This window comes from Eulemur rufifrons, chromosome 17 (genome assembly GCF_041146395.1).
Source record: "Eulemur rufifrons isolate Redbay chromosome 17, OSU_ERuf_1, whole genome shotgun sequence".
Taxonomy (NCBI): Eukaryota; Metazoa; Chordata; class Mammalia; order Primates; family Lemuridae; genus Eulemur; species Eulemur rufifrons.
Genome location: NC_090999.1, coordinates 59,754,796 through 59,769,698, shown reverse-complemented (window position 1 = coordinate 59,769,698; position 14,903 = coordinate 59,754,796). Strand labels below are relative to the sequence as shown.

Here is a 14,903-nt window from a genome sequence, read left to right as displayed (position 1 = left end):
TGGAATTGAGCGCCAGTTTTAAATGTGCTGAGGAGAGGAATGATCTGATTTTTTTTCCTTTTTTTTTCTTTCTTTCTTTTTTTCGTTTTTTCTTTTTCTTTCTTTCTTTTTTTTTTTTTTTGGAGACGCCAAAAGGAGCCTGTTTGTGTGCTGCGGCCGCGCTGTGACTCTGGATCTTGTCTTCTGGCCAGCGCTTCGATTCCTGCCCAGCTGGATTTGGGTGGCAACACTGCCTAGCGCAGGGAGATCAAGTGAGTATCGTGGCGGCCCACAGGCTGCAGCTCGGCCGGCGGCACTGGGCCAGCAGTGCCCGCCGCGGCCTGGCGCACGCACTCATCACCGCGCCCGCGAACTGGTGCCCGCAGAGCCCCGCTGCAGACCGCTCCAGAGGGCCAGTCCAGGGCTTTGCTTCAGCTAATTGATTGTGTGCCTCGGATGCTAAACCTGTTGATCTCGTGAGTTTTCTGAGCCAGGACTGTTAATTATCCAGCGGCGTGACCCCCAATGGCAGAGAGATGCCAGCAAAATTTCGCGCTGGAAAAGGGAATTTTTTATTTTATTTTGTGTTGGTGGTAGTAGGACTTTTCTCTTTTAAACCTAGAGCAAAATACAGTTGTATTCTGGATTCAGAATTCACGTTTTGAATAATTCGCCTCCCTTTAACCGCCCTAAAGTTGCAATTACCTGGCAATGAAGCGAAGGTCGGATTAAGTCCTGGTGGAAAACTTAGGTACAGTAGCTAACTAGATCGGGTTGGTTTCCACTTCCTTTTTCTCTTTGCCTTTTGGATTTTGGGAAGCGAGCGGCCGCTTTGCAGGGTTATCCCAAGTTCAGCTTCATTGGGACGCAACCGCCTTGGTTAGTTATTGGGACTTGAGCGGTTGAACTTCAGACGCTCCTGTTATCCGAGGAGCCCAGTCTTTGCGGCTTGCTTGGAGCCCAGACCCGACTGAGGAAGGCAAGACCTCCTTTTTGTGGCCTGGAATTATCTGCGGGAACCCTTGGCGATGGGAACTCGGGCAGTGCATTTGCATTAGTGTCTGAGGCGTTTTCTCTTGCAAATGTACCCGCGGTGCTTGAATGGGAGACTGTCTTGAGGGGTCAGGGCAGCAGTGGAATTGATCAGAAGTTAGACCGGAGGCCCTGTCAAGTCATGGCCACGGCCGTGGGGGCCCCTTCGGAGCTGTGGCTGCCTTGGGCCCAGAGCGGCGGGGCCCGATCCAGTTTCCTCCCTCTCCTGGTGCCCACCTCTGCCTGCCACCCTCCTTCTCCACCTTGGCACCAGTAATTAGGGCGCTGTCTCTGGAAGCGAGCTCCCATAGTCAGCATAATCGAACGAGGGCAGTACTTTCATTTTGCAAAACCAATAGTCCCACCCTTCCAGTCCAAAATAACAATAAGCATAAAAAATCATAAGAGAAAAGCAACCTGTTTTGGGGGAGTGTGAGACTTCTTTAATCTTGGATCGGAGAGGAATGGGGGAAGGGAATAAAAAATCCACCACTTTACAGCAATCAGGTTTTACATTATTCATTGATTTACTGGAGGAAAGAACCAATCAGGAGCCATAGATGTGAATGCACATCTCAACGTGCTGTGGCCTTACAGTAAACTATTTGCATCTTTCTAATACATTAGATATTTATCCAGGGATTCCCATTGTTTGAAAGGCCTGGAAATTCAGTCTCTTAAACATTTGGAAAATAAGACTTTGTCCAGTCTTAAAATCCTTACATGGAAGGACTCTCCTCTTTTGTATGGCAGGTTGCAAGGTTCAAGTTCCTAGTGTTTCTTAAGAGTCGCTCTTCCTTCCAAGCTAAAAATAAAAGAAGAAAGAAAAATTAATTTCCCACACCACTTCAGATTCTGCATATTTTGCATTCCCATTATCATGCATATCTCCATTTAAATGCAAATTAGCATATTTAACCCTGTGGGTGCTAAGACTCAGGATATAGTGTACTGGAGTTTTATGGAATTTCTTGGCATTTTAAGGAATCATGGTAATTAGGATACTTTAAATAAAACCATATCTGTATATGCTTTTATATACATATAAAAACTGTGATCTTTTTTGACTGTTTTTCAGATGAGACTGCAAAGAAGCATAAAATGAATAGACAATCCAACCAACCAAAGGTAATTTTAAAATTTACATTTGATAAATTGAAGTGATATACAAATTAAAATAGAATATTATTTACTGGGTAGCAGGCCTGGAGTGTGTTGTATATCTCCCAATTCCTTCAATAGATAGAATTTCAGAGAAATCTAAGTTTCCATATATGCAGTTTTTTTCCGCTGTAAGGAGCCTTTGTATATTGTATATCAAGCATAATGCAAATATAACCTGTAACTGCCTATAAAAAGGGGAATTTGGGATACAGAAGAAATAATAGAATACCTTTATTAGAAAGTAAGCCAGTCAAGTACCTTGCCTGAACTATACAAATGGCTGTAAATTAAATGGCTTTTATGTAGAAAATGGTAGTCTTGACTGTAGTAATGGACTGTGGTTTACATGCATGAGAATCATACAAACCAAATATTAAAAGGGGATTTCAGTGATAGGCCAATTCTTTATGTACTCTGCAATAGTTTGACTAGGATTCAGAGGTGTTCTAAATATTGGTGACAAACCTGATATATTTGAATTTATGGAATAACATAATTATGACCCAAATATGTGGAAAATCATAACTTTTCACTTTTAACTTAAGCAGAGATTGTTTATTCCCAAATAAGCCAGGAAGCATGACAATCACGTCCTAATCTACTGGCCATTAATGGGAATTTATTAGCAAATGAGCAGGCAAGCCATTTAAATTCAGTATATCTTTCAATATGCAGATTTAAAAATGAGTATTCTGTAGCTCAGCTAAATAGCTTTTTGAAAGCAAAAATATCTGATATGAAAACATGTAGGTGTTAATAGTTGCTCTTAACATGTGACAGACATTGCTAGGAATCTTCACAGCTGTACAATTGTTTCAACTTGTCTCACATTCTACACAATAATACAGTTCTGGAAATATATATGCTAGACCATGACATAAACCTTTGCAATATTCAAAATAATAAGATGCTCAATGTTAAGCCTTACTTTGTATTTTTATTTCTCCATACCCTGAGAGATGATAGAGAGGTAAAATATTTAATTGGCTATATGGCTGATGAACAAATGGCCCATATTCCTAATGTTGGCTGTTTTCACTTGTTAGGGCTCCCATGATGAGTCTATGGTATATATGCCAGGCATGGAGGCCAGTCCTGGAGTCAGTTGATATGGCTATGGGCATTGCCCTAGAAGATGCTATTTTAAGACAGCACCTTCTGTAGCTTCTAATTGTAGAAGCATCACAAATGTTCAGTGTCTTGACTTTCATGATGGGTACTTTGGTTCTAAAAATGCATTTGTATAAGTATAACCACATTAATTTGCAAAGTCGCACAAATATGGGAATGATAAACATACACAGACATAAAATGCATTACAACTCTTTACTTTCAGTAACCCTCACCCAGGTATATACTACCAGAAAGATATTCTCAAAATATCTGGAATTACCTGGGCTTTGACTTAAGGAATTGAATTCATCTGATTCCATGCTTGCTTTATGTAATACATAACAAATCACTAATGATTCTGCTTCTATGTCTTGGAAAGCAAGGCCACAACACTCTCAATCTTCCAAGGCAGCCAAACTCATTAAGGTTTTACATAATGTCAAAAGTGGCATGTGCCTTAGTGACTTGTTAAATTTTTATTCAGTAATCTGTGTTGTGACCAGATAGTTCAAGAAGGAACAGTAGCTCCATGGGAGTGTGTTTCTCTGAATTAGTTTGTAGTTTACATGTGCATTTTATGTATAACCCAACATAGCCATTTCTGATTGTACCTCTTGTACCATAATTTGATGAGAAAAATAGATGAATAATTTCCACAGCTTAGTCTTTTCTAAATAATCAGTACTGGAATGCTCACCAAAAAAAGTAAATAAATAAAAAATATAGGGAAAAGTTGGCATCTGTGCTATTAAATCATGTCTTTACTTGGTGTGAAATTGTTTCCATTCTTGGTTGGGGGCTTTTCCTAGCAATTCTGGTTTTCTTTACTTGTCAGTCTTTTCTATAGAGTTTACATATATGTGCTCTGTATGTAATTTGTTAAGCATGTTCAGACTCATGCCTTAAATGAATAAATCACTGAATTAATGAAAGAGTGTATGTTAATTCTGAAAATGTTTTAGTCAATGGGGAAATAACCTATAGAAATGAGAATATTATGTTAAACTAGTGATGAGTGCAATGAATATTAAGATTTATTATATTCTCTTGTAGCATATATTTTAAATAATAGCAACACCACCAAACGTAACACAATTCTGAAAAAACAGTTTTTAAGGTTTACGCATGGTGAATATGCATTTTATGTAGACTACCTTAGATGTCTGCTGAGGGGCATTTGAATATTAGAACTATACATATTACAGATGCATTACATAGATTACTCATGAAGGAGAGAAGATGAAGAAAAGGACTCTTTGAAGTGATCATATTCACACTTTGAAAAGTTCTAAGAAAAGCAATGAGGCTAATTAATTAATAAAACAACATTCCCCTCTAGATAGAATAAAAGTGGGGGTGGGGAAGGGCGACGTGGGGGTAGAGTTATGGTTTTAACATCCAGATGTTTTATATGTATTTTTCATGAAGTAACAATGCTTTTTTTCATAGTTTCATAAGCAAGGCTAGTATCATTTTCTTTCTGTATGAAAACTGATGTTTAAAACAATAGACAAAGGCTCAGCATTTTTATTACAGCAGAGTTGTATACAACATTAGAAATTATTGCTGCAATGTGTACCTGTGCTGCATTCTGACACACACACCCTATATATGCAGTCATTTTTTAAAAACCAGGATGAAGTCTGCTTGCTTAGAGTATTCAGTTTGAACTTACAGGACAAAATATGATGCCCTATCGCCATGGTACATAGATACAAAACATGACTGAGCTGTGAAGCCATTAAAAACACACCACCAGAGCAAATTGTCAATGTAATCACACATCGACTCACTGCGTAATACAGATCTGATTCCCAGACCCAGAAAGCGAGGCCCTGCTTTAAGCAATAGCAAAGTGCCTTCCATCTGTCTGCCTATGCAATCTGCCAGAAGAGAAATGCAGGCAAAGACGTTCCCCAGATCTGAAATGCTTTTATCTGTCCTTAGAGAGAGATTTCTTCCAGTCTTTGGATATTAGAGCGATCTACACTAGCACGGAGGAGGTAAAAGGCCGCGGGTTGCTTTTCCAGAAGCAGTCTGTAGTGCTAGCGGAAGAGATGTTGATTGAGAAAATAGGGCTTGTTGCAAAGCTGCCGCTACTGCTGCTGTCGCTGCCGCTGCTCGGGCAGCAGGCGTGGGGCAGTTGGCTGATCACTGATGCATATCAATAACCATGTACTTGAGATTTCTCATGACATCATCATTACCTTGGTCTCCCGCGGTCTCGAACCTTTGACCTTGCCGGGCTGGTCCACAATTTGGCAGTGCAAGCCCCTCCAATGATGGCCCTTTTCTCCTTCTTTCAGACCGGGGGCAGCAGCAGGCCAGCAAGACGGCATCTTCTCTTCCCCAGCCTAGAAGCCCTGTGAAATCGAGGATCTTCCCCCTAAAACACACATACACAAGATATATGCAATCAAGCTGCCACCACTTGGTAAAAAGCTCATGGTGCCTAACCCAAAAGGATCAGGAGGAGATCCTTGAATCAGCTGTCACTTCCATAGAATGGGATTTTTTTTTTTCCTTCCTCCTTAACCTGCGCTGGAAATTGCCGTTGGCTTTATACATCTCTATAGAGGGAGGCTAAAGAGTCTTGCGTGAGAATGAAGCAATTTACAATGCAAATAGAGGCCTGTGAAGGGACGGATGCTGCTGCTCACTCGTAACAGCTTGCTGCACCTTAATAGCTGGTTTTATTTTCTGATATTAATAGATGAATCGTTGGCTAACGCTGCCGGAGATTACTTGCTGAAAGGAAAAAAAAAGTTCGGAATAAACTCTGAAGGCAACAGATCTCGTTTGGATGTTTTAGCTGCACACACACAAACAGAAACCAGGTCATATTTGCATAAAAGGAGGAATCAAGCGCGGCAAGTATCCTGGACGACGACTATTCGGTACTGCCAGAAAAGATCGGGATCTGGAGTCTGGCAAGAGGAAGACAGAAGCACGTGAGGGAAGCGAGTTGTTATCTTTGGTTATCTAGCTGTATGAGTGTATTGGTCTTCATAAAGCTAGATAACCGAAAGTAAAAACTCCTTCAAGATCGCCGGGGAGCGTGTGAGAATGAAAGACTACAGCCAAGAGACAGTAAAAACAAAGGTCAGGAATACTTATTGAATCTAACTTTTTGTTTTGCTTTTTCCTTATGATTAAAGGTGGATGAGACAAAATTAAGTGCACACATACCCTGAAATATAAAGGTGCCAGATATCTTGAAAGGGGTTGTTACAGCTGCAAAGGAGAATTGTATAGTGCTAATGAGTAAAGATGCATGTGTAATTTGTTCTCTTTTAAGGTAAAAGTTTGTATGTGAGGGATTTTTTGTTTCCTAGGAAGCTGTTGTAGAGATGTCTGGTACCTAGTTTAGAAATGATTCCATAATATGTAGACTTGGGCAGTTCCTTTCTGAGGCCCCTCCCTCTCAAAATTTGAAGATTGTGCTTGGAAACTACTTTTCATGTATTTGGGCTATATGTCAAATTATATGAAATTAGACTTAAAAAAAGTTTATACTGGAAAGTTAATAATTTATATCTACTGAGGACTTAGAGCTAGCAGAAAAAATGAAAAAAAAAAAAAAGCAAAGGCTGATTTTTATTCTTCTATTCAAAATACAAGGACAGATGCTTCTCTGTTCCAAGAGGGTTTCCTTGAGGAAGCTACTGAAGCAGAAAGACATGATGGAGACGAGATCGCCTCCCCTCTTGTCAAAGTGTTAAAAAAATGTTCTGTCTTACTCTGCGCCTAGCATTGGAAATGAAAGTGACATTTACGCCACAACCCACGTGTGCGCCTCCTCTCTTTTTGTTTAAGGATGATCAGGTCTATCCAGGAAACAGCTCTGGCATCCCAAACTGAAATAATTAGGACGTATATAGACCTGACAAAAATGGAAAGGGGGTGGGGAATCTGAGGGTCTGTCTTGCCTAATTGATTCCGCTAAACGGAATGCAGGAGATGTGAACGGCAGGACGCTCCGATTCCCACGCTCGGGGGCAAGTGGTAAAGCGGGGCCCGGCAGCCTATGACAGACAGCCCTGTTGGGGGGTGGGGGTATGAAAAAAACATCAAGTGCACACACCATACTCATCTCCATCGCTTAAGAAAGTAAAGGCATTTCCCACCCACAGCCATCTGCAGCTTCCCAAATGGCAACACCAACTGGTCTGTAGCTGCTGCATACTGTCTGCTTCTGTTAATTTTTTAACCCGTGTTTAATTTGGCTATAATTAAGTTTGGCTTTCTTCTTTGGTTGAGATTTTCAGTGTTCAAGGAAAGCTAGTAGAAAGCAACTGCAAAAAATCCCATGACTGCCTGCCCCTCACGTCAAATTCTCAGTCTGTACTTACGGCCTTGTGACCCCCTTTTGGCTTTTATTTTGAGTGTGTTATGTTTTAAAATACTTATCTCTATATTACAGTCATTATTATGACTTCATCAGGTTGTTTACATCTTAACATGATATATCTAGGAACTTGGCCTAATTATGCTGATGCACACTGGAAGTAAAACTATAAAGTCATTAACTTAGAAAATTGATTGCAATAACAATATGATAAAAAGTTGTAGGGAATAATCTCAGCTAGATGGTTCTAAACAGCCATTTTTAAAGTCTAAAAATAATTATGTCTAGCAGAAACTTTGGAGCTTTGGGGGTCCCCATTGTAATCTTTTCCTAAAAGTCCTTAGGTTTTTCCACAAGTCACCAAACATTTATGTAGACATTTATACATAAATATAGCCACTGCAATAAGAAAATGTTCAAAATGGCCTGTTATCTTCCACATGGCCTAGATTATTGACAATCCCAAATATACAGTTTTTCTTCAAAAGCAGTCCATTTTCCTTTGTAGCTTCAACTCCTTATAAGACTTCAGACTGGAGAAGCCTGTAAAACCACTGTTAGTTTCAGTTAGAAACTCTGAGAGACTTTATTAACATTAAATTCTCAATTTGGCTGCTGAACACGTGCCAAAGTTTTACTACTGTAGTGACCTTGAGAAGACCCTTGTTTATTTACATTTGAAGCACTGTTTGTGCAAACAACCTTTCATTGTTAAGTGCCTGTATTCCTTTCATTTACTTCATGTCCAGGGGTGCTATTTACCTAGAACCATTGTCTACTACAATTAACATTTACATTACAAAGTGTGTGGTTTTCTTTCTCAAGGAGGTTCAATTAAGGCAATAAGATGTTTGCTGGGGAAACCTATTGTTTACTGAAAGCACTCAATGGAGTCAAATTACTGAAGCTTTTGCCTACATCTTGGTCTTTTATGTAAATATGTTAAATATAACATCTAAGGAAAATAAACAATATTATAATTATGTGTTTGCCATTGTCATACCAAACTTGCTTTGTATCATACTAATGTTACATAACTTATCAATCAATAAAAATACATTTCAATGTTATTATTTTCATTTTATTTTTTGCTGTTCCACTGCTCTTGCTGCAACATGTCCCAATTTTTCTTTTTCCTATTACACATCAAACTTCTGACATTTTGTTTTATTTGTGTGTGTTGAAGAGAGGTACTGTATCTAAGCATGAGTCTGAAGGGTGTTCAAGAAAATCTCTACAATGACCTTATAATAAGGTGATATTTCTTTGAAATCTGAAATATTCCAAAGGCATGTACATTTAAGTCAAAAGAAGTGTAAATATCAGTTAAGTAGTTCTTTGAAAGCTAGTTTTAACATTGGCAGAAACCGGATCAAGTTTATTTAGCATACCACTGCATTGTAAAACAGTTGGAGTGAAGTTGCAGGTTGCGTGAGTATGCATGTTAACTAGTGGGAACCAAGCGCAGTCTTTGTGAAAGGGGAGCAGCAGATTGCTGTGCAAGGCCAATGTTAAAAAGGCAGCTGAATTTAACACCATCTGGAAGAAAAGATCCCTTCACGACTTTCTCACACCGTCAGACAAAACTAGTGTCTCTTGTTCCGAGCCCTTGTCTATGCAACCATACAATACTGAGTCATTATACTTTTGCTGAGAGAAAATTTGAGAACACAATATGGGTAACCAGTGAATGACCAAGTTTCATTGTGCCCGCTTAAGTCGATTGAAATCTACGTCTAGAGCTATGAATGGTAGTATTGTTTTCCTCACCAGGGCTGTACTAAATGTCAGCACAGTGTAAAGAAAAACTGTAAAGAAAAGTCTGCAAATAACTTACCAGATCTCAATTATAATATTTTCCCACACTAGAACTAATATCATTGCGAGGGGCTACATTGCAGAAAATACAAAAAGAAACGAAAAGAAATAGAGAGTTCACTTAGAAGTTATTTTATCCAGACAAACATTTTAATTTTCTGATGGGAACTTCAATTCAGGCTGCAGGCTGGGTTGAGAGGTGGAATTCATTACTGGGAAGTTCAAGTTACAAAAATGCTTCTCATGCAATTAAAATAGAATAAAACAAACACCTAGTCCCACCTGAAACCTTCTCTTCTTAAATATAAATGGACTCTACTTGGGTTTTACTGCTACAGTTCCGCTTAGAATTGCTAGTATGAATGAATCCAGCTTAAATTTTGCCTTAAATTATGGCACACTGCTCTTTCAAAGTTTGCCACTATGATTGACATTGCAAAAGAACACCATAAACATACATTTCCAAAATTATACAAGAGCATTCTGGCACCTCCTTAGGTGGATTCCGGTGCCCTCAGAAATACACTTCCCCTTTATGTTACACCCCTCCCCCCATTTTCTAACTTTTTTTCTCATGATGTGTGTAAATCAGTTACTCTTAGGTTTAACAGTCACACAATCTATTTGACTGTAAACAGCCAGAAAAAGGAAACAAAACAGTTCAAAAGGAGTAAAAGGAGTTGGTTGTGTATGTTTTATTAGGATGTCTATTTTAAATGTAATTGACTTTGCAATTTTGTTATTGTGTCACCAAGTGTCTCATAGTTCTTAACATGTAAGTGCAAAACAATGAGTAATTGCTGTTTTGCTGAATAATACATCTGAGTTGCCAACGTCAAAGGTATTATTTTGTGTATTTTTAAACAGGAACATTAACTGCAGGTTTTGACATCTAGAATCTTTTCATGAAATACTTAGAAATAGGCTGATAAAATGATACCTGTAAAAGTAAATATAAAGATATAACTAACTTATTTTCCTTGTCCTACTTTATTATACTAGAAAATTGACAATGAAAGGTCATTCAATAATCAAATGCTAAAGGATATAACAAGCACAGTCATACAAAAAAAATCCAAAACAAGAAGAAAAATGGAAATTGGATAGAGGTAAAAAAAAAAAAAAACACAAGATATATAGGAAGACTTCTGCAGCATTCTACAGAATGTGAATTGGGTATATTCACCAGTATTAGTTCCCTAATGAAGTTACCATTAATATGCATAGTAATGAGATAAATGCATTATTTACATTCAAAATGGAATATTTTTCCAAAGTGGCATTTCTTTAAGTCTTCTTAAACACAAAGAACACTTTTTACTACTGGTTTTCTCTGTGTTTATTTTAAAAATGAAAATAATTTTCTTGTTTGGAAAAATATGAAATTCTAATTTGATTTTGTATAGTCTGATGAAAATTAAGAAACCACTTAATAAGAGAAAAGGATGAGTACATTTCAAGTTCAGAAACATTCTTTCTATTCCTAGACTACATATAAACACTTTAGGATATTTTAGCATTTTAAGAATTTTGACTTTTTAAAAATGGAAAGATGAAGCCAAAGGTTTTATTTTCCAATGTGGCTAGAAAATGAATGAAAGTATGTGTGTGACTATCTCTGTATCTATTTTTCTATACATCTATACCTCTGGAAATGTTATTGTGTTTTAAGAATATTGATAACCTTTCCCACTATATTTTGCTGTGACTTTCCCCTCTCATTTGCTAGAGTAAGTAAAACACACCATAATGTGTTCTATTTGGATCGGTGCTGGGGGTAGTAGCATTGAAAGGGGTGACATGGGACAAGGTCTCCTTTCAGAACTAGCTAATTGGAATCAAAGTTATTGAGTAAAAAGATACCTAGAGTACTGGGTCAATTGTTTTAACATTAGTACTTGGAGACAGTTTAACAGGTCTACAGCAATGGGACATGTAAGGCAGTTCTTCAGTGTCTCTGGATTTTAATGGATGGCTTTGTTATCCTGTTTCTCTGTTCATCGGTTTCTTAACACAAGTTAAACAAGCTAGTGTAGAAATCAGCAGAAACCTCCAGTCAGTCCCCTTTTGCCCAGAGAACCCATTTTACCCCTTCTGGGAATTGTTCAACTTTTTTTTGTGGAATTAATTCCAAGATGGTGAATGAAAATTTAAAGCATATAGTTGTGACTGATGCTAAGGAATATCTGCCTGCCTTCAATCAGGGCTGCCAGAGTTAGTGCACTTCCTTAGAAAGATAATGACCATCTTTGAGGTGGGAGCATGTGGCTTTCCTCTTTGCAGCCAACTACCAGACCACAGTGGGTAGGGCTTTTAAAAAGTGCAGATAATCGACTTTATTCAGGGAAATATGGAATTTTGAGCCATATTTGTTCAAAGAGAAGCACATCACTGTGCTTGGTGGTTTGACTCGGTTTTAGCTGAGCGCGGACACAACGCATTCTGGAGATCTAAAAATAGCCAGGCTTAGCAGCCACCTTGCAAGGTGCTTGGCGTGGGCGGTGCACAGAGGAGACAGCCGACGCTGTGACTGGCTGCAGAAGTGGCTGGGCTAGGCAGTGGCAGCGGCGAAGGCCGCCGGCCCGCCGCTGGGCAGAACGACGCCTCCGGGTGACCGCCAACTGCCCGAGTCCCCCCGCAGCTGCGGCTGCTCGGAGCGCTCGCCTGAAAGCGGGCGTCTGATTGGTGTTTCCCGGGAGACGGGCTGCCCTAGCAGCCGGAGCTGGTGCGCCGGCGCGCGCGCTCCCGTGGCCGGCGCGCGGCTGGGAGGCCGGGGGCGCGCTGCAGCCCGGATAGCGGGTTGGGAAGCCTCCCAAGTTCGCGCGAGCTCAAGTTCCCGCGCCCACCCTCCGCGGCTTGGAGGCTGCTGACCCGCTCAGCGGGACCAGGCACAGTCCGGCAGTCAGCCTGTCCCTTGCCTGGCACGCTGAGCTGCTTTCCGCGAAGGCTATTCTGTTTTATTTTTATTATTTGCCTCCTCCTCGACCCCTCACCAGCGACCTCTGCCTATGCCCCTGCCTGTGCGCCAGCTCGGGCCTGCGGTTGCTTGGGAATCCCTGAGTTGGGCTTGTGAGTGGGGGTGGTGTCGAGGTTTAGTCTCGCCTGCACGTCTGTGAGAGGCGGGCATCTTCCAGCGGTCACCCTCTGGCGCAGGGCCCCATCCTCAGGCTACCAGGCGACTTGTGGTTGAGGGGCTTTCTTCTGCTGACACTCGGTTTCTCTGGTTTTGCCCAGGCTTCTTCCTTGGATGTGATCAATATTATTGATAAAGATATTGTGCCCCCTCCCAGCATACACATTTTTTTAACCTAGTGAAAACCTGCTAACCAAAAGGGTACCCCCGCGGGGAAGCTCCTGGGGGGGGGGAGTTTTGTGCGGGAGACGGGGGTGGGTGAACGCCCGCGACTCTGGGCCCTTCCCAGGGGCAACTCCCATCTCTACGCCCATTGCCCATTAGGAGCGCAGGGCGCATCTTCCCCCATCATCAGATTTGCTGGAAATATTAATCTCCTTGTTGGGTGGATACAGTAGAACTTGTTCAGAGATTACTTTAAAAAGAGATCTGGGTCTTAAGCACTTACTAAAGCCAGTTAATAACATCATGCATGGACATTTAAACTTGTTGTAAATTGCAGAGAGGATTAGCGGGAAGTCACGCTGTGCGCAGCTAATGATACCATCTTAACTCTAACCGGGCTAAATCCATCTCGCCGGACGCAGGTCCGGCTCTGCGGCCCTCGGGTGAGGCTAGGAAAGAGGGTCTTGAAAGAGCGGAAGAAGGGCGGAGACCAGAGGAGCAGCCTTGGTCCTCGCTTCGGGTGATGGTCACTGGTCCTGGGAGGCCGCAGGCGGCCCTGCTCCTGGGTGGGCACTGGCCCCTAGACTAGGGCCCAGGCCTCCTGGTGCACACCGACTCACCACAATCCGTGGGCTGTGCTTCAGTGACACTGAAGGGCACTGGCCAACATGCCAAAACATTTTTTATTCCATTAGCCAAAGGGTGAGCAAGGTCTATTGTAAGCTCAGGTGAAGTCGCAAGATTCCAAAAATGGTAGTTTTCTTGGCTACTGATCTATTTGCATTATAAAGGCCGTTTACTTTCTATTCTACTTTTACAGAAGTAGTGAAGCTCAGTACTTCACAGGTAAATTTCAAAGTATATTATTAACAACTTCCTGTCATAGGCTTACCCAACTAGTTTCAAATTGATTACTGTTTTAAGGCAGTTTGCGACTACTTTATGACAGGGCCAATTAGAAATAATCTTGGGAAAATGCTTCGAAAAGGCTGCGTTATTAAAACACTTACCTAACAATATCCATTTGATTCTATCACTAAGTAGCTGTATGACAGATTTCTTGTGTTCTCTGAGTTTCTTTTCATAGTCACTGGCCCTGGGAAAACAAGCTATCAGGAGAATTTTAACTGTAGTCTGGCTCTTGGCTTTTTTTTCTTTTGACTTCAAACTTGACAAGGTTAAAATGTTTATGCCTTATATCATTAATAGCTCGTGGAGATTAGAAATAACTATAGATGCTAATCACTTTAATAATTGGTAAAAAACCGTAAATGGATGGTAAAGGAACCATTTGAGAAAAGGGATGTGTGTGGGAAACAAAAAAAGGAGAACAACAATAGACAGTCCTCTGAATCAGGCCACAAAAAATAATTTCCAGAATATTACCCAGAAAGTCTCTTCAATCTTTGTCTTTTAGGGGAAAAAAATCTTTCTATACACATACACATATAGACATGGGTGAAATTTATTGGGATGGAAAAATTTCTAAAGTATGATTAAGAAATATTTTCACTGAATAAATATCTCAAATTTAATTAATTTATGTGTTTATCAACCCTGGTCTAATGAAAAAAGAAACTTCATATAATTTATTTGAAGATAATACCTTCATGAAGACAATAATAGATTTAATATCATTAAAATTCAGATTCCATGGACTGACTTCCTGTTGGGGCTAGATCTCTTGTATAGTAATAATAGAAGTGTACTTAGTCCTTAATTTTAATTCAATGAGACTTATGAAGGTACCTCAAACTGTTGCATGAATGTAACAGTCTTTAGGAGGAGCTCAAGTAATGAATTTTAGACCTGATTTTTAGAAAGCACATAGTTTGTACACAGTAGCTGCTCAATATATGTTATTTTAATGTATTGTTATTTTAATGTTATTTTAATTAACCTTGAAATACATGATCCACAAACAAAGTTAAATTAGCATTGGCCGACATTAGGAATCTAAAGTTGAGGATGTTTAATGACCTGTGGATTAGCTTGCAAACTGTTTAGAAGCTTTAAATATGAAGTTATCACCATGACTATTCATGGGACGTGTGTTTGAAAAAAATGGAAAAAAATAATTTGATTGGTCTTCATCTTTAGGGTTTATAGTATATGCCTTTTGAGTGCTTCTAGTAGTGAAAATATCTAGAC

At 40.0% G+C, this 14,903-nt stretch overlaps 1 protein-coding gene across 5 annotated transcripts in view; it reads left to right on the top strand.

Moving 5' to 3' along the window:
- LOC138398250 (zinc finger protein Gfi-1-like) overlaps positions 1-14,903 on the top strand; it is a 139,958-nt gene that overhangs the window by 17,748 nt on the left and 107,307 nt on the right. For 3 of the 5 annotated variants that reach the window (XR_011235939.1, XM_069492564.1, XM_069492563.1), the window contains exons 2-4: positions 126-251; positions 2,090-2,139; positions 5,595-8,706. Coding sequence is in view for 1 of the 5 variants with exons in the window: in XM_069492564.1 (XP_069348665.1) it covers positions 126-251; positions 2,090-2,139; positions 5,595-5,657 (239 nt within the window). In the remaining 4 variants the exon portion in view is untranslated. Of the gene's footprint in view, positions 1-125; positions 252-2,089; positions 2,140-5,594; positions 8,707-14,903 lie in introns of those variants that run through there. The other 2 variants (XR_011235940.1, XR_011235941.1) reach the window with 1 other exon arrangement.